Raw genomic sequence first — 20583 nt, forward strand, 5'->3', positions numbered from 1 at the left:
TATTTCTACTTCAGAAATATTTTAGATTGTTTATTGCTTGTCTTAATTTCTCTTATGTACATTGCCTTGTTTTTCATCCTGCTTCAACGCAAACATTTCCCAAATTGGGATCAATAAAGTAGGCTACTTATCTATCTAACAACAATATTTGTTCAACCAGATTTAAAAAAGGGCCTTATTTTGAAATCTGTACCGGAAGTGCAACATGTATGATATCTGACTTTAACAGCAGGTTCAGATGGACGTTAATAACTGGGGCTCCCCGGGACTATTCACAACAACGGAGGAAGCCGCACGAGCTCTGACCAAATAAAGACCCGTTTTCAGATCCTGTTTTGGAACCAGACTAACGGAAACCAACGGAAACTCACGTTCTTTCTCCACTGATAGCCATTGTTTGTTCGTAGCTAGCTTTGTCCTTCTTCCCCGTCACAGCTGTGGTGGGTTGCTGATATATTTACACAGATCGTTGTAGGAATATGGCTCAGCATGGACACCATGTAGCCAGTTCCCAAAAAGCCCTGATGCTGGAGATGAAAAGTCTCCAAGATGAACCGGTCGAAGGGTTCAAAATAACTTTGGTGGACGAGTCGGACATGTACAACTGGGAAGTGGCGATATTCGGACCCCCGAACACACACTACGAGGGTGGTTATTTTAAGGTGAGTAGCTAATGTTAGCTAGCAGTCGGTCTATTGTTCTGTAGCTGGGAGATTTAGCCTGTGTTTAAGTAGTTTACTCATGGAGAAGAACCCGACGGTTAACATTGGCCTCCAAGTTACGTCTTCATACACAGCAGGTAACAGTTTAAAACGTTACATTAGATAATTGGCAGTTGTTCTTTATTACTCGGATAAAACAAGCTCTACTGCTTTGTTTAACTTTAAATACACTCCACTCGATCAGGATTATTACGTTTTCAAGCTTGAAAACATTAAAAGGTTTCCCATGTGTCTTATATATACTGAAAACTGAGATTGATTAAGGTCCTTTATTTTATCTGAAAGTTAGCCAATGTGGTAAGAAGATATTTTGTTAAAGTAGAAATAGCAAAGTGTATGAATACTCTGGTACAAGTAAAAGTCCTGTATTCATTGTGTTACTCAAGTAAAAGTCCATATGCAGATTGCCCCATTTCCGAATCAAATACACCATGCCTTGATTATAGTTATTGATGATGTGTTTATCATAGATGGTAAAAGTGGAACTAGTTTTAATCACTTTATTTACTGCTCAGTAGCCTGTGAATGTAATCCAGGTGTAACTAAAGTCATATTTAAGTGATTATATATGCAAAGTAACTAAAGGCAGTGCAGTAAAAGTACATTATTTACCTATGTATTTTTGTAGTCTAGAAGTACAAAGTAGCATAGCAATGGAATTACTCAAGTAAAGTACCCATACATTGTACTTATACAGTACTTGAGTAAATTACAAATTAGTTACATTACACAGCTGACTTTAAATAAACTCCACTCAATCAGGATTAACACCTTTTTTATTTATTTAAACTACTTAATTGAGGTCATTTATTTATGGTGACAGTTAGTACATGATCATGTTTTATCTTGTTTGAATATGAAACACAAGATGGTTATCATAGCCACCTCAAGCCTTAACGAGACTATGATAAGCTTTATCATCTCACTCATTTCATCAGTTCCTTGGTGTTTTTACAAAACATGTTGTACTTTTAATATATATCTAATCAATCCAAGATGTGTGCCACTTTTGAAATGAAGAACCTACACCTAGCTTATCTAAGTTATGGTAACTGAAACACATTTAAATAGTTTTTCTTGCACTCTTCCTCCCTTGAGAGTGGAGATACAGATGTGAGTGTTATTGACGTAGAGGGTTGGCACTTTACAAAGCAGCTGCTGATTTGTGTGTTTTTAAATGTATTTTCAAGGCACCATGTCCGTGGCCCATGACCTTATAAAAACTGGTTGTTTTCACGGTTTTGGTCCTTTGGAGTTACAGTACCTGGTTACCGACTCCCTTTAAGTCTCAGTGGAAAACACACACCTACATTGTAAATATAGAAAATCATTTGTTGCCATAGCAGAGCTGTTGATTAGTCATAAACCTAATGAACATCAACGTCACACATTGCAAAACACTGAGTGGATTGTAGCTCACCCTAGGCCTATGCTAATGTTATTCATCCTTTTAAAGTAGTTTGATTTATTACTTCGTCTGGCGAATTCAAATAAATTCCTCTCACTGCTGCTTCAAAGTTGTCCTACATTGTTGTTTTATTGGATATCAAACGTAGGATAATGAGGCTTTATTATTGAGGAAGCATGATGGTGTGTCTTTGTGATCTAACGACAATAATAATGTAGGTCAGGACCCCGAGAATTCACTTAATTCTTCTTTGAGTTGCAATAACAACATACTCATATGGTAAATGGTCTCTTTACAAGGGTTTTTGTTGTAGTCTCATAATGCTAAGCCCCGCATTAGCCATAGTTGTTTCCATATTACAGCTCAACTGTAATGTATCAGTGAAGGATCCCACTGTGTTCAGATTATCCAGCATATACATAACTGCTCTGTGTAAACCGTCACTACAGCCGTACAGTGTTTTTGTTTTTCCAGTTCTTGAGAAGCTTATTCATTTTGCCTCTGGTGTTTTTGGGGCCTGTGAATAAAAGCAGAGGGCCAGGCGACCGTAGATGGAGCTCAGTGTATCCGTGTGGGTGCTGCTGTGTACAGGATTCCTTTGTCGGCCAGGAATGCACAGCCTGGCTGTGAAATCCACCGCATGGTTGTGACTCATTGTTCTCTCTGCTGGGTTTCCATCCAACCAGCTTGCCTTATTCCCACGAAAAGAGAAAGAGAATCCAACCCTGTTCTGATTCAGGTTACCCAAACAGCCCTGACCTGCTGCAGCCGCCGGTTCACCTGAAACACGGCGACTGAACGATGTCATGTACGAAAACCTGGCTGAGTCAGGTGTTCTTTTTTCGTGGGTGGTGCTCTCGAAGAGTCACACCATTACAAATATATCAGAACTGCAGAAATATTTCAGTATCATTCAAAGAACATTAGATAACTGTCCTTGATCTACAATAAGCAGGTCGTGTTTATATGGTCACCATCAAATTGTAAAATTCTTGTGAACTGGTTATGGTGCGTGTAGATACGACATCTATTGTACGCATGTCTGTGTTGGAGAGTGACCCCTCCGTATAAATTATTGTGGAGTTTCTCGGTTTAACAGTCTGTAAAGCACTCTCTGACTAATGTGTAATGTCTCATATTGGTCTATATAAATGAAATTGGATTGACCTCAAATGTGATGGGTTCTGATAGGCTATTGCCTAGATCAGGGGTGTCCAAACTTTTTTCTCCGAGGGCCACAGACAGAAAAATATACGAAGGGCTGGGCCACTCACTAAAGGTATATCGCCTCATAAGTTCAGTTATAAGTTAGCAAAATCAATCAAGTGTAGGTAAGTGATGCTTGTGAGTGTTGGCAGCTCATCCCTTAAAACAGAAGCCTCAGATGGATTATAATCAGGGGGAATATGAAGGGTGTATTTCAAGCTTGTAAATAAGTCATTGGGCTTTTTTCTTATCAACTAAGATATGTTAGAAAATGTTTCCAACTTGAATTGAATGAATTTATTTGAAGTGGTGTTATTAACACATGAATACTACTGTGTGATATATTTTACATTTATAGTTAAGAAGTACAATATAAGACAAGCTCAAGTTTCATTTGTGGGCCATATTCCATTATACTTTTTGAATTCAAAATGGCCCCCGAGCCGTAGTTTGGACACCCCTGGCCTAGATGGTAACCCTGCTAAATTTTAAAAGGTTATGCAATGATTTAATGTTAGGACAGGTTGTGAATCAGCAAATCTCACGAGAGTTGGCAATTGTTTGTTACCGTCAGATTCAAAGTATTTTCAGTGTGTTCATGAGCAAGTGGTTGTATGAAAACAACATTGAAGATGTGTTGAATGTATTTATTAAGAGGGATTTAACACCACATTGATAGCCGAGGCGTACATTTTTCAAGCTGGGATTTATTTTGCGACAGCATTCCGACACCACGTGAATGCGGTACATTTACCAATTTCTCAATGCTAACAGAAGAGAACAGCAGCTGTCTATCTGCCACGTGATTTGGGTCTGCTCCAAAACATTGGTTCTCCCTTGGCCCATGTTACACCCTTTCACCAGGTTTTATGAAATCAGGCCGCAGTTTTACCGGCAAACTGAGCCAAGATAATACATTGATCATTGACATGTTGGTCTCACAGGAGCTGATACTGACTAGGGTTGTAACAGTGTGGCGGTTATCATACCATGTACATTTGGTTACCTACTGCATTTAAAAAAGAAAATGGCATAAGTGTGAGTTAAAGGTAGAGACAGGAGTCCCTACTATATATATATATATATATATGACATTAAATAACATGCTATAGTTCTGCTTTTTTGTTCAATATTATAATTCGGTTCTCATTCCTTTTTAGGGATCATTGTAATTGATGCCAATAATAGTGAAAGCTCTAGGTTTTTCTTAGGTGGTTGTTCTGCTGTGACAATCTCACACCGTTACCCCCATTAATACTGGCATTCATTAATTGTTTCTGAGACCTTTCCAAGCTGAAGGTCCTTTGTGTGTGTGTGTGTGTGTGTGTGTGTGTCATGTGAAGCATCCCTTCAGGCTCAGAGTGTGTGAGGACTCCTGGCAGAACGCCCGTCTGTCCCGCAGCCAGCAGGTCCTGGGACACGTTTGAAGCAGATTGACTGTTGTTTTCACCCGGAGTTCGGATTTACAGGAGTGTTCTCACACTGACTCGCTGTGTGTTGTTGTACATGTTTAGTTTGATTGCCCAGACGATACCATAACTATGAGGTTTTATTTGCTTTTGTAGTTTAATACAGAGTTAATCTGGGGTTTAAATATCTACTTTAACTGGTCATTATTATGGCTGCAATTAACAATTCTATTATTTATTTATCTGTTGATTATTCTCTATTTTACTGCTGAGTTTACTGTCGGGCAGCAGGAGAACAGAAAGATGTACAGTGCTTTCAGTGTTTCCCCTAGGATGGAGTCATAGCAGCGGTGCTAAGGCACGCGGGCCCAGCTAAATGTGAGCACGAAGCGGCCCGCGTGGAATTGTATTTGTGCGTGCGAAGTGCGCCCCGCCAATATGTTTCTATGTGTCTGCCAGCACAAAAAGGCTCTTGAGGCCTAGTACATACAGTGGCAATGTCTCAAGATTTAGCCAAATACACCTTTATTGAACATACAGTAACACAAATACACATACCAAACAATCAAAAAGGGTCGCCACTTATTATTTTAATGAAAAATAATGTTTTAATATATAGCCGCCGCTATTTGTATATAGGGGAAACACTGGCTTTATATCCAGATATTTAAGGTTAGGTACAACAGAAACAACTGTACTACTGTGGAGAGCCTGGGGTTTGAAAATAAATGTGTGACCCTGTTTGAAATACTGCTGTCAGCACCTGGCAGCTCTAATTATGCTTTTTGTTGCTTTTAATTCTGACGTAAACGGGGTCTCTGCAACTCCAAAAATCGTATGGAATGGAACATCTTTCATATCGCACTCAAGTGGTTTTCTCCTGTGGCTTCAAAACACTGACAAACCACTTCTTCACAGCAAACATGAAACAGAGGGGTGTTGCCCTCTGCTCTTGGCCCGGGCCTGTGTGTGTTTTCCAGACAATCAGTCAACACTCGGTTCTGTTGAGGCTGGGTGGATGCTTTGTTACGTGTCCCAGCGCCATGTTAGTAGCGGTGGAGGGGCGAGGGCCGAGCTGTCGGACTCATGTTTCCCCCTCTGGCTGTGTCACAGAGAAACGAGAGCAGGGCAAAGCAGTGGGAATACAGAACCTGCCATACAAGTGCAGGCGGGCCATTCCTCCAGAGTGGTGCCTCTTTTGAATGCAGAGCCTGCTGTGAATAGAGGTGAGCGTGAGCCCCCATTAGACAGTTATAACCGTCCCCTGAAGCCCACGTGTGCTTTTCCTCTTCCTGTAAGGGGCCACCAGGGAAGTACCCTTTAACACAAAGCTGTATACGTTGTTTGTTTGAAAGTCCCATTTGTTGCGTTTAGGGATTGGTCGATATAGGATTTACCCAGGATGGCAATAAAAACACTTGATCATGGTGAATTCCCATTATCCACGATAATCGGGGATATCCTCAAATGAGTGACTTGAACAAACCTGTCCAGTTTGCTGGTAGAGAACATTTAAATAAAGATACAGGAATTATCGTTAGACCCCTAGGGCCTTTGCACACCATGGACGTGACCAATAAACAACACGCCCAATGCGTAATACTCGCCTTCGAATATGACGACTTTTATGGTTAAAAAGGCTTGGTGTGCTTTGTCAAATGTTGCGGTGTAACAACTTGTTTCGCACCACAGAGCCCCCAATTTCATACTTTCTAATTGTGAATGAATATAGACGCGACTCAAATCGTTCATAACGTGATAGTATGATGCCTTTCATTTGCAATGCAAAAGACCAGACTACTGTTGCTATGAGGGTTAAGTCTAAACCAGGAAATGAAGCTTCAGTATTTGATCCTTTCCTTCTCATACACTGTAACCTTCTGAGTTAATGAGGTGGGGGACCGCTGGGTGCCAACAGGATAATCTCTGGGACCTCCATGTGTGTGTTAGTGTATGGAATTTGCTGTACACAAGGACTTCGGTGTGTGAGGATAAGGTCTGTAGGGAAGGCAAAGAGCTGCTCAGGGAGAACTGAACGATTTGTTCTGTTCAGGGTCTTTGCATTGACCTGGTTTACTTCTCCTTGCTGTCACTTTCCACACGGTGGGCACGTTCACTCTTGTTCCTGTTCTCTCTTCAAGGCAGCGTTTTAGCACCCAATCCAAAAGAGATCTAGGAGACTTTTGTTTTGTGCACGCTTGGCAGGAAACTGGCTTCACTTCAAATGAGCTCTTCAGGGTTGCTCACCTCCTGACTGTGGATGCTGTTAATTCTTGTCTTAATGCAATTATGAGGCATGACATGCAAGTCAGCTGTAGCATCTTGAAGCAAGTGAATTGAAGATGGCACTTTGTGGGCAGAGAGCATTTTGAGCTTGTGTTGTGGAGACACTGAGAATGAAGAGAGTGGGAGTTGTTTGGTAAAAGTACTGTAACAGGAATAGATCTATTCAAAGCACGAAAATGATCTTTTGGAATTAGAAAGAGAAAGATGATACTGGCCTTTTAAGACCCTCCTGTATCGTTCTTTGTGTTTCTTTTCTTCTGTCTACTTACTGCTGCAGAGCAAAGCCAATCAATCATCCACCTCCATCCCTCCGTCTATCCAGGGTTTGGTGTCACCTGGGTGGGCAGGTCGACCGTTTCATTCCTGACCCCGGGAGGCCTAGTCCTCACGTCAAATATTGTCACAAAGTAGCTTTTTCTATGCCTTTTTTGTTGTTGTACCTTTCTGTCCACACATTAACAGCGTTTGCGGTTACAAAAGACCTTTTGTGAAACTACAGGGGTTTTTGGCTTGTATCGTCAGTTTGAGCCACCATCTTCTTTTGTGATGGATCACAAATGAGGCAACTTTTGGTGTAATGACAGGTGTTGACAATATAGTGCTGTGTCTCATCTGGCCAACAGATATTTGTTTACACATAAATGTATAGTCATTTATCAACTATATTGATCATGGTCATAACGTGCAACGTCCCGAGTTAGATCTGTCGTGGGGCCCATCCCGACCCCTGGCCTTGACAGTGCGCCAAAGGTTTATTTGCATTTTCATTTTGAACAAATCTATCTTGTTTTTTATATATATAATATATATATATATAAATATACAATAAAGGACGTTTTGGGGTCTCCAATATGGCTTGTTGTAACATATCCTTTGCCTGGATAGACCTCACAGACCTTTTGCTTTCAATGGTTTTAAATCTGTAGTTGTTCCTACTATAACCACAAGGAACACACATTTGTCAGTTCTTCACCTGCCTACTGACTGAATTGTGTTTCATACTATCATGGAGCTCTAATGTTTACTGTATCCATTGCGTGGTATACAGTTGGTGACATTGCGTTAAAAGGAATACGGTTTTTAACGGCTCCTGGTAAGCTGCATTGTGAAACCGTGCTCCTCCCCTCTCAAAGGGATCAATGCTTATCCTTAATGCATATCCCCACCTTCCTGTAGCTTGCATTCAGACTGGCAGGATTGTGATGAATGGAGCTGTGTTATGGCAAGTGTTGATGCCTCATTAGACATGGGACAATTTAGGGGCCTAATTCATAAAGCGACTAAGTATTTGGAAACATTTTCCTGTGGGTCACCAAAGAGATGTTTTTGGTGTCATATCCTTGATTTTCAATCGTGTCTTGTATCGAAGATATCCTTTAGAGTTGAATAATGACACTGGATTGATAAACGGTGCTTTGCTAAAATAATAGTTTTTTGATGTCTGGGACTTTCCAGCTGCTGAAGAGCATTTCATTCACACGCTATTTTCTTGGAAGACAAACTTGGAAGACAAACACATAAACCACCATTTCTACTGGGATTTACATTTACCCTTATGCCCTCTATGTATGTAACACCATCTCCATCCCCTTTTGAATTGCATCAATTTAAGTTCATCTGAATCACCACGGTTTGTTGGACATGACGCAGATTATCTTCCAAGCCAGTGGACAGATTTCATCATGATGTGGAAATATTGTTCTGGAAGACAAACTAAGCTCTCACCGTTGTTCCCTGGCCCTTGTCTCTCCACCCCCCCCCCCCCCCCACCCCCCCTGCTGGCTGCTATGGGTTGCACTGTTTCCAGCCTGTAATGTGTACAGCATCGGCTTGCACTCTGAAGGGCTGCCAGCTTTCTGGCTGGGTCAGGCAGACCCAGGGATTTAGTTTGTTTTCCCCTACAAGCGTCATTCTCTCAGGCCTGGGTCAGTGTTTCTTCCCTGCTCTGGTTTTATATCATGGGAGTCGTTTATTTAGCATTTCAGGGCCAAAAAAAGGACATACTGACTCCCTTTACAGACCTTGAAATGCAGAAGCCACTGAACAGTTTGCTCTGAGTGTTACATCCAGCCTGGTTTTAATGCCACATTGCATGCAAAGCGGGATAAGACCTTAATGTTAAGCACAGTTATTATATGGAGCACAACCCCTTTTATACAAAGTGAAATCCCTCTCACTCTCCACCTCCCGCTCGTCGGCTCACTGTGGCGAGGACCAGCTGACCGTGCCGAATCAGCAAGTGTGAGCAAGTGTGTGTGTATGTATGTGGCGGTGGTGGGGGGGGATAAGCAGAAGGTTTCATGCAGTGAGTGACGTGCGTGTGTGTGTAATCAGTGTAGTCGGTGTGTGCGTGTCCCCCGTCCCACCCATTGCACTTCTTCTGTAACGGGAGGAGGGGTCCATCACACACAGGAGCATTTATACAGTGTGTGTGGGGGGGGTGGTGTCAGCGTTAGGACATATAGCAGAACACGGGTTTGAGCAGTGGATTGTCTTGGGTTGCAGTGACAGCTGGAGAGGACAAACTCCCACAATGTCTCTATACCAACCAACCCCCCCCCCCCACACTCGGCAGCTGAATGCACTGAAGCCTCCACCCTGCCTCCACACCATATTACATTACACCGTCATTAGCTCCTCCTTGCCCAGCCACCTCCATCAGGTTTGCCATGACTCTTCAGCTGCTATTTATAGTGTGTGTGTGTGTGTGTGTGTGTGTGTGTGTGTGTGTGTGTGTGTGTGTGTGTGTGTGTGTGTGTGGTGTGGTGTGTGTGTGTGTGTGTGTGTGTGTGTGTGTGTGTGTGTGTGTGTGTGTGTGTTGTGTGTGTGTGTGGTGTGTGTGGTGTGTGTGTGTGTGTGTGTGTGTGTGTGTGTGTGTGTGTGTGTGTGTGTGTGTGTGTGTGTGTGTGTGTGTGTGTGTGTATAGTATTGCTACTTTAACTTAAGTAAATAATCTGAGTACTTCTTCCACCTCTGCATTTAAGTCAAGTTGGATCTTTAGACCTCGTCAATCATTTACTAATGCCCACATAACAGAGGGGTTGTGGAATGTTCTTCTGATGCTGCATGGGGTGAGGCTCCGTGCAGCAGTGTCAATAACATCAAACTTCACAGGATTCATCTCAGAGAATAACAACTCAAATCATTACGAAAGGCAGCCCTGGGAAATGGAAACTAACTAAGTGAAGAAGCAATACGGCTAAATGTACAGGAAGCCCAGTCCACCGCCACTAACTTGTGCTTTAGATTCCTGCTGGAAACCTGGACACTTTCTTTATGAAGCACAAGTTCAATATCTCAACAATCCTGCTAGAGGGAGTGTGGATCAGCTTCTGGGGACCATGTTTTTAAATCCACATAAATATACTTTTTGACATTTAATCTCAGAGATTCTACACCTGAAATCGTCCCAGTCCACTCCTGACCTGTTCTATGTTAAATAAATAAAAAGTATGAACAAGAAAAATGACGTTCAACATCGCATGACTAACACAACAGATAATATTCATGTTTCAGAAGACGTTATTCACAGTGTTTACAAGCTTGATTCAGAGGCGCGTCTGTCAGCCGGTGGGAAATGCTTCTCCCACGCAGCGAGCGTTTGGAGGGAAGCAGTCCTGACTTGTCTGCTGTGTTTTAAACTGCCTGCCTCATGTTGCTAATATGTGTCTTCTCTCGCCCTCAGGCTCGAATCAAGTTCCCCGTCGACTACCCGTACTCTCCACCTGCCTTTCGCTTCCTCACCAAAATGTGGCACCCCAACATTTATGAGGTAATTGTGAACAGTATTACTCATTGGACAAAACCTACACACACTCCTTATAGGCCCTATGAATACACTAGGGATCTATTATCATTTGTTTTGGGTTTTATATTAGTATATGAAAACACGGGATCCTGGTTGAACTCTATTTTCCTTTTTAAGGATTTTAAATGTTTGGCTGTGGATGACTATCTTTAAACCCATTTGTGCCCACAACTGCATTTTTAAAATGCTTTATTTTGGTATAACTTAAAAAATAGATTTGCTGGATAAATGTCTGCAGAAAAAATAAATGTGTTCTTATCATACATACTTTGTGTAAGTAATGTTTTGCTATATATTTCAGTTTATAAAAAAATATAATACTGCAAGAAAAGTGCTGTCTAATAATAACAGGGAGTACAATTCAAGTATTTGATATCAATGACTCATGATGAAAAAATCATATTAGTTCACACATGCATGAAATACAAAAATGATAATAATATGGAAGACATTTAATAAAAACAATTTCCACATTTTTCTCACTGACTTTTTTCCATGTGATATAAACATGCTGTTAAGAAACGTGCCCAGAGTGTGTTGTGGCATTTATCCGATTCCTTATGGTGCCTAATACATGTAAGGTGGTAATAACTATTTTCTGAACATGGTTGTGTTTTCTCCCGTCTCTGTAGAACGGAGATGTTTGTATCTCCATCCTGCACCCCCCTGTGGACGACCCTCAGAGCGGAGAGCTGCCTTCAGAGAGGTGGAACCCCACGCAGAACGTCAGGTACTAAACGTCCATTCATCAAGCCTAGATTATATCTTAAAGAACAAGGATTAAATAAATAGTTACCAGGGTCACTCTACTTCTGTCCCTTTACCCATCTGCACAGACAAAATCGATGTCGCTTAAATACCCTTCCTCTTCTGCTGTCCTTATTTTCCCTGCTGCTCGTTGTCCACCGATCAATACAGACTAAAAGCTTAACACATCGTGCAGCGAGTGATGCAGCTAGTTGCCCATTTTTACTGATTGCTGGAAGTGAGCGTTACCAAAGTGAGAAGTAATTAAGCACGCAATTTATAACGCCTGCAAATCAAGTCCCTAATCAAGAAAAAACCTTTAAAGATAACCTATTATGCAAAATCCACTTCTTCATGTCTCTTCTACATCAACATGTGTCCCCTCTTCTTCATGTCTCTTCTACATCAACATGTGCCCCCTCTTCTTCATGTCTCTTCTACATCAACATGTGTCCCCTCTTCTTCATGTCTCTTTCTACATCAACATGTGTCCCCTCTTCTTCATGTCTCTTCTACATCAACATGTGTCCCCTCTTCTTCATGTCTCTTCTACATCAACATGTGTCCCCTCTTCTTCATGTCTCTTCTACATCAACATGTGTCCCCTCTTCTTCATGTCTCTTCTTACATCAACATGTGTCCCCTCTTCTTCATGTCTCTTTTACATCAACATGTGTCCCCTCTTCTTCATGTCTCTTTTACATCAACATGTGTCCCCTCTTCTTCATGTCTCTTTTACATCAACATGTGTCCCCTCTTCTCCATGTCTCTTTTACATCAACATGTGTCCCCTCTTCTTCATGTCTCTTTTACATCAACATGTGTCCCCTCTTCTTCATGTCTCTTTTACATCAACATGTGTCCCCTCTTCTTCATGTCTCTTTTACATCAACATGTGTCCCCTCTTCTCCATGTCTCTTTTACATCAACATGTGTCCCCTCTTCTTCATGTCTCTTCTACATCAACATGTGTCCCCTCTTCTTCATGTCTCTTCTTCATCAACATGTGTCCCCTCTTCTTCATGTCTCTTTTACATCAACATGTGTCCCCTCTTCTCCATGTCTCTCCTACATCAACATGTGTCCCCTCTTCTTCATGTCTCTTCTACATCAACATGTGCCCCCTCTTCTTCATGTCTCTTTTACATCAACATGTGTCCCCTCTTCTTCATGTCTCTTTTACATCAACATGTGCCCCCTCTTCTTCATGTCTCTTTTACATCAACATGTGTCCCCTCTTCTTCATGTCTCTTTTACATCAACATGTGTCCCCTCTTCTCCATGTCTCTTCTTCATCAACATGTGTCCCCTCTTCTCCATGTCTCTTCTTCATCAACATGTGTCCCCTCTTCTTCATGTCTCTTCTTCATCAACATGTGTCCCCTCTTCTTCATGTCTCTTCTACGTCAACATGTGTCCCCTCTTCTTCATGTCTCTTCTACATCAACATGTGTCCCCTCTTCTTCATGTCTCTTTTACATCAACATGTGTCCCCTCTTCTCCATGTCTCTTCTTCATCAACATGTGTCCCCTCTTCTTCATGTCTCTTCTTCATCAACATGTGTCCCCTCTTCTTCATGTCTCTTCTACGTCAACATGTGTCCCCTCTTCTTCATGTCTCTTCTACATCAACATGTGCCCCCTCTTCTTCATGTCTCTTCTACATCAACATGTGTCCCCTCTTCTTCATGTCTCTTCTACATCAACATGTGTCCCCTCTTCTTCATGTCTCTTCTACATCAACATGTGTCCCCTCTTCTTCATGTCTCTTCTACATCAACATGTGTCCCCTCTGTGGAAAGACATTCTGAACGTTTCAGGAGAAAAGATTGTCTCTCTTTTTGTCCTGATCCATTTCTATAAAAACCTGTCTGAAAATGACATAAGAGAATAAAGTAAACAGGTATAAAATACTATATGACAGTAAAAAAAAGTTGTTATTGATAAACAGGAATACAGTTTGAAAGGGGAGTGATTTGTAAAATATCCATAAAGAAAAAGAAAATCTGCTTCCAGTTGTGTTTCATCTGGGTGATGAGAGATGTATCCATAGAGCTCCTAATGTTGCTCTCAAAGTGCACCAGATTGATGCTTTTAACTTGGGTTAGGCCCCCCCCCCCCCCCCCCCTTAAATCATGTTCACATGGATAGGAAACTAAATACATTTGCACACATCTTGTGTCCAATATCTTTCTGTTTGGGTGGTCATGCCACAACCGTGCACATAAATGATCATTACACCTGGGTAAAACAGAGTCCATTCTCTTCGGTTCGAAACATAATCTCAGCAAATCCGACGACTTCTCAGTTGCAGTGGGCGACATTATTGTCACAGGTAAGAAGGAAATTACATACCTAGGATCTATTCTTGAGGCAAACCTCTCCTGTGACAAAATGGCATCCAATGTAATAAAAAAAGTCAATCAAAGAACTAGATTCCTATACCGGATCTCCTCTCTGGTAAACAAGAACACCCTGAAAACTCTGGCAGGAGCACTCATTCAAGGGTACTATGACTATGCTTGCACGTCATGGTATCATAGCACCTCCAAGGCGCTAAAAATAAAACTTCAAACATCGCAAAATAAACTGGTCAGACTACTGCTTGACCTTTCATCTAGAACCCACCTCACCTCTGCCCACTTTGACAACCTAGAATGGCTTAGAGTAGACGACAGAGTACAGCTACTTGCAATGGGCCTGGTCTACAAGATCCACTACACCTCTATGGTACCCATGTACATGTCAAAATTCTTCCCAAAGGTCAAGGAATACCATGATCATAACACCAGAGGGAGCTCCACAAATCATGTGAAACCCAGATTTGGCACAAAAAAGGGGGAATACACGTTTCGCAATTATGCCACATCAAGGTGGAACGCTCTTCCCACAACTGTAAAGGAAAGTAAAACTATACTTACCTTCAAAACCTCTCTTAAAGAGCACCTTCGGGGGAGAGCATTGCAAAACTGGCCCCGGTAATGGTACAAATCTCAACCTGTCGTTCAATGGACAGCTTCCCCCCCCCCCATCTATGTATATACTCGCATTTTAGACTCTGTTACTAACTGTATATCTGTAGACTTGGTATGTCTTAAATGTCCGGTTAGGATGTATTAGAACGAAATCTAAAATGTAAATTGTAAATAAGCCATCTGTATGTCTTAAATGTCTTAAATGACATGATGAATTGGAAATGGGGGTCATGGTGAGATATCTGGATTAAGAGGTTGCTTTTTCTTTGCACACCATGAAAGAAAGAACAAATGAATGGGCTGTGATTTTAGTATTTTTAAGCGGAGGTCAAACATTTGTACGGCCCTCGGAGGATGTTGAAAAAATTGAAATGGCCCCAGAGAGGAAAAAGGTTCCCCACCCCTGCTCTAAAGTAACAGACAGAGAATCAGCTCTTTTGAAACAGGGCTGAAACAGAGGGGATTATGGGTAATGCTGCAATGATCTGTTTGGTGTTTGGAGCCAAACACTTCAGAGACATGTTTTGTATATATCTGAGACCTGTAATATATTGATGAAAACAGTACAATAGGAGACCTTTAAAACAAGGCCTATTACTTTGTGCCGTTGTAGAACAAAATGTCAGCCAAGTCTTTGATAAATAATGAACATACCATTTTGAATTTCAGTGTTTAAGGATGATCAGTTCAGCCTGTTAGAAATTGGAGTTGTTCCAGGAGGTTGTTCATCTCCAGCAGAGACGGGTGGATGTTCTGGGGTTGAGCCGGCTGCTCGTCTGTCCCTCCCCCTCTCCCCCTCCCCCTCTCCTTCGCTCCCATATGTCCTCTCTGTCTCTGCTCACTTCTCTGTCCTGCTTTCTCAATGCCTCTTGTCTCGTCTTACCTCCATCTTCCTCTGTCCTCCTCCCTAATTGCTCTCCTGTATTTGAATCCTTCTTCCAGAACCATCCTGCTCAGCGTCATCTCTCTCCTCAACGAGCCCAACACCTTCTCCCCCGCCAACGTGGACGCCTCCGTCATGTACCGCAAGTGGAGGGACAGCAAGGGCAAGGACAGAGAATACATCGAGATCATCAGGTAGGAGGAAAAAAGACATTTACACATTTTGCTCTTGTAAGTTTTCTTTTACTGCCGGAGAATGAGGATTACTTAATAGCTATGTTGATTAATGTGCATTGTTCTTTCTCACATAAAGGAATACAAAGATAAACAAACAAAATAACTTCTCGTTAACAATCAAGTATGGAAGTAAAACAAAAACAATAATCCTTTCAACCATCAATAAGTCAAACATAATATTAACAATCAAAGCATTCCTCATGGTTAATAACACAATTATACTACGAATGAATAGTAATTCATACATAAAACACAAGTCCTTGTCCTAGTTAAACTTGTATAGATGACTATTTCCACCAGGCAACACATAGCTCATATTACACACAGCAGTTACATTTAGAGATGTCCCGATCCGATCACGTGATCGGGGATCGGAGCCGATTGCGCGATCGGGGGATCGGGGATCGGAGCCGGGAGAAAAAAAATCTTTTATATAAAATATTTGTATTTTATTTAATGTTACAAAACAAAAATGACCATGTTCACGTCTTAAAGTCATCCTGAGGACTTAGTTTTGGTTTAAAATGACACAACATCATGGATGTGTTGCTTCTGTTGGGCTTGCTTTCAGACCTGGTTATTTCTCTCAAATCTGGCAACAGAGTGGGCGCAGTGTCTAATAGTAGCAGTAAGCTAACGAGAGGCTACGTTCAGCCGGTGACTCGGGAGTCAGGACAGAGAAAATGTCAGGAGTTTGGAAGTATTATAAAATTGTAAGCGAAGGTGCAATGTTTGCAAGGCGGAGGTGGAAAGAACAGAGCTACGTTCAACACGACCAATCTAACACGCCACCTGAGAAACAAACACCAACAACAACACGACGAGTACACAGCGGCCACTCGGGTAACGGCACTGAAACAACCGACACTTTCAGAGACTTTGAAAAGGAAAGACAAACTGCCCCAGAACAGTGAAAAGGCCAAAAAATAACAGCCAAGAGAGCTGAATTCATCGCGTTGGATGACCAGCCGTTTTTCTTTCTTAATGCATTGCATAAAGATCGGATCGGGAAAAATCGGTATCGGCAGATTATCAAAATCAAATGATCGGAATCGGATCGGGACAGAATCTGAAATCCTGTATAAGTCCTATAGCAGGGACATTTACAGCAAAGGTGCCAGAGGAAATACAATTACCAAATTAAGTATAGAGACAAGCACACGTAATTAAAAATAAAAACAAATAAACTCACGTCCATGGTACATTTTGAGTGGACATATACATGTGTTGAAAAGGTATTACATGTAATGTATGTTCAGTATAGCACAAACAGTGATTATTGTGCTATTTCTGAGTGAAGCAGCAGCCAGAATAACGTTAGTTCAATCCAAAGGGTTTTATTGAAGAACAGGCACACTCATACAGGGGGTGTTTCTCAATGTCGAGTAAAGCTGCTCCAGAGCCACTATTTCAAGCACACTGCGTCATCGAGTCCCGCCGAAGTACTGTTCCAATATCCAGCATACTTGGAATTCTACCGAGCCCGGCGTACTTCGTTTGGAGAAGTTTCGAGGCAGCACATGTGTAGACTCCGCGGTCTTAAAATCCCCACAATGCTTTGCGCACGGACCAATTTCCCCAAATATGTGGCGGCAAATGTAAGGCGGGGCTTCTCATATGACGCACACCTGCTCGCCTGTTCCACTCTTCGTTTTCCGAATGCCAGGAAGTATTCTTGCCTCGCTTCTGAAGCAAGTGACTCAGGAGACATGTGCTACCAAGCAAGCGTACTCGACATTGAGAGTGTCACAATCAAGACAATGATCTTCATCCATTTTCAATTTTCTTTAGAACAAACCATCTCCCCCCCCCCCCCCCCCCCCCCCACCTTGAATAGTTTAATACAAAAATAAAACATTGATTCCTAGTTCAGATATCAAAAATAAAAACAGTGACAACATTTTTTTATTAATAATTATAAGTAAATAAAATGGCAAGTAAAAACAGATCAGTAAGGACAAATATAAAATAAATAAAAACATTAAAAGAGAAATCATTCCCCCATCAGGTCGGGAGTGTTTGAAGGTTGTTGAAATAATCGAGTGTTAGAAAGAATCAAAGGGTCATGAAGATATCTTTTTGAACCAAAGTCAGAACAGATATTTAGCTTGGCGACTCAAAGCTTCCAGTTCTGACGCTTTCTGTTTCCCCCCCCCCCCCCCCCCCCCAAACAGGAAGCAGGTGGTGGGGACCAAGGCGGAAGCAGAGCGGGACGGAGTCAAAGTCCCGATCACGCTTGACGAGTACTGCGTCCGCACGCTGGTCCCGCCCACAGACGACGGCTCCAACCTGCTGTACGACGACTACTACGACGACGAGGAGCTGGACGACGACGACGAGGAGGACAACGAGGACTGTTGCTACGACGACTCAGGCACCGAGGACTCTTGACAACTTCCCCTTTATGCCCCTCCCCCACTACACACACACACACACACACACACACACACCCCCCTCTCTCGTCATGGACTGAACTTTAATTCCCTCCCTCGTCGTCCTCACTTCTGTCTCGTGCTCTCACAGTATGCACACTAAAACCTGATGCATCAAAACAAGCTGCAGTTGTTTTTGTTTGTTTCTCACATGTTTTCATTTAGTTTTTTGAGTAGAGGTTACACATACACAGCAGCACAACGTACAGTAACAGCTTCTCTTTGTCTGCACTGATACCTGTTTAAACGTCCTGCCTCTTTACTCCGAGACCTGCTCCTTTGTCCAGCTTTGAACAAAGATGGCCACGTTTCCTCTCAGAGAATGTGGAGAGCTCACGCCTTTTCTCGACATCAGCGAGCTGGAATGTAACGTCACAGGTCCGATCAGATCCGAGTCAAGTGAGCGGGAGGCTAATTTAGAAAGAATGCACATATGTGTGTGTTTTGAAAAGCTGAGTCACTTCTGAGCCATGTGTGTGACCTCCTGTTAGCGGGCTGTTTGAAGCCCTGCCTCTTCTTGTTCTTTTTCTTTTGAGCCCCAGGGCTTGTGCTGCTCCAAAAGTGATCCATAAGAAAAGCTGTTCACACTCCCTCGTGCCTTCCCCTCGCTCCCTGATACCACAGATCTGAAAGACTTGTTGGAAAGACAGCAGAGGGGGATATTCGAGCTCACAAGGCCTCAGGTGGGGATACTGTGACTCTCAATGGGATTTATTAATAGCAGCATCCGTCTGATTTGTCCGAGGCGTGAGAGAAAGGTGTAAAATCCAACAGCCGAGCTACAAAGACGGGAATGTAGATCAGAAACGTCCTGTCACGCAGCCTTCATCACACAAGCACGAGCTACTAGTGGCCTGGAAGCATTCAGAAACATCTAGCTGCTGAAATCCAATGTACTGTATTTTTTAAAACAACCTATGCAGTCAGTGCTACTTAATATGCAGTGCTTTAAACGTGGCAGGAAAGCTGATGGGGAGTGTTCCAACCTGTGGAGCTTCCGACTGTCTCGGTTCAGAAGTGGACGTTTGATTTATCCATCTTCACGTCTGTTATTCTAACTCTCCAGAGCACTGACCTTCATCAGAGCTCGCCCCCTAGTGGTGGCTCTGAGGCTCTTTTCCCTCCCCCCCTTCCTCTGAAACGCTCCACTGGGCTGCAGCCATCTTGACTCACCTGAGTGAATGAACCCTGTGACCTCAGAGGAGATCAGGTAGCAGTGTGAGTGATGGGGGGCGGGGGGGGCGAGTGTTTCCAGTCCACACTGTCAGAGGCCTCTCCTAACGGGACACTCAGACACACGTTAACACCCAGCAGTATTTTTAACACTTACATTCTCGCTGTTTCCGTTAGATTATTGGCCGACTGCTTATACGGTGTGCTGAGGACAAATGGGGGAAGGGTTGAGCATGAGTTGGAGAACGGTTCTTCAGTAGATGTTTGTGACACCTTTGAGGTTTTAGATCAGGGTGGGGTTCGAAACTCCATTTTATCTAAAGCTGTTGCATTGTGAATGGGCTGAGGGGTGTCTTTTTTGCTTTTTGTTCTTTTGAAGGGGGGGGGGGGTTTGCTTATTTTACTGTTTTGATGTAATCTTTTTTTTTTCAAATTGTTTTCTTTCTCACATGTATTAAGTGCTACGGAAATTGACCTGATTGTTAAACAAACAGGATTGTTCATGAAAGAATGAGTTCTACTTAAATATAGCAGCATTAATGGCCACCACACAGACGTATACATTAGTTATGAACACTTGTAATAATGATAATGACTGATGTTCGTTACACAACCTATGAATGACCCCCCCCCCCCCCCCCCCCCCCTTTTTGTGTTCGGTTTCAGGGTGAATGGGATTTCATTATTTGTTGTCAAACTGCTGGTATTTCATCGTCTTTCCTCCCCACTCGCCCCCCGGTTCTCTGAGCTCTGTGTCGGCATCACTGAGGGATAAAACAAACCCAGCAGATAATTACAGAAAACTACAAGAGCCTCAGGAAACGAGAAACAAAAACAACAACTAAACAAACAAACATCCTTTCAGGCGCTGAGTGAACCCCGGGGAGTCTCGCTGTTCGGCTTCAAAGGACTGTTTACAATCTACCTTGATATGCACATGTGGATATTTGACGATCACTTGATGTGTTTTTTTTTCTTGTTTATATTTTCTTTTTTTCTTATGGTTTGTAAATCTATTTAAAATCTGAAATAAAGATCTTTATTAGATATTGACTGTTTCTTTGTCTTTTTGAAGTGCAGAGTAAACGGGTGACTTGAGTTTTTTAAATATCTCATTTTCATTTTTTGTGTTCACTTTTAAACTGGAACGGTTTAAGCTCCGTGAAGTGACTGGTCTCCCTCAAGCCTGTTAGTGGTGCCACAGAGAGGAGAGTGCACGTGGTCGTCCTTCTGCGGGTGGTGGAGACTTTAAGAGTATTTTCTGATGCTTTCCATGTTTTCATGTTACAAGTGGGAAT

General features: G+C 42.4%; 1 protein-coding gene across 1 annotated transcript; it reads left to right on the plus strand.

Annotated features, from left to right (window-relative positions):
• Positions 1–243: 243 nt before the first annotated feature.
• On the plus strand, positions 244–20336 carry cdc34a (cell division cycle 34 homolog (S. cerevisiae) a). Its single transcript, XM_034223536.1, has 5 exons — positions 244–662; positions 10717–10803; positions 11472–11569; positions 15504–15638; positions 17855–20336. Exons 1-5 carry the CDS (start codon positions 480–482, stop codon positions 18069–18071), a joined length of 720 nt encoding a protein of 239 aa, XP_034079427.1. The 5' UTR covers positions 244–479; the 3' UTR covers positions 18072–20336.
• The last annotated feature ends 247 nt before the right edge of the window (positions 20337–20583 follow it).

This window comes from Gymnodraco acuticeps, unplaced genomic scaffold (genome assembly GCF_902827175.1).
Source record: "Gymnodraco acuticeps unplaced genomic scaffold, fGymAcu1.1, whole genome shotgun sequence".
NCBI lineage: Eukaryota > Metazoa > Chordata > Actinopteri > Perciformes > Bathydraconidae > Gymnodraco > Gymnodraco acuticeps.

Excerpts from the sequence above, each read along its gene's own strand:
- cdc34a (XM_034223536.1), top strand. The coding sequence starts at position 480 with ATGGCTCAGCATGGACACCATGTAGCCAGTTCCCAAAAAGCCCTGATG. Across the intron at positions 11,570-15,503 it reads AACCCCACGCAGAACGTCAG|AACCATCCTGCTCAGCGTCA; the intron begins GTACTAAACGTC and ends TCCTTCTTCCAG. Across the intron at positions 15,639-17,854 it reads GAATACATCGAGATCATCAG|GAAGCAGGTGGTGGGGACCA; the intron begins GTAGGAGGAAAA and ends CCCCCCAAACAG.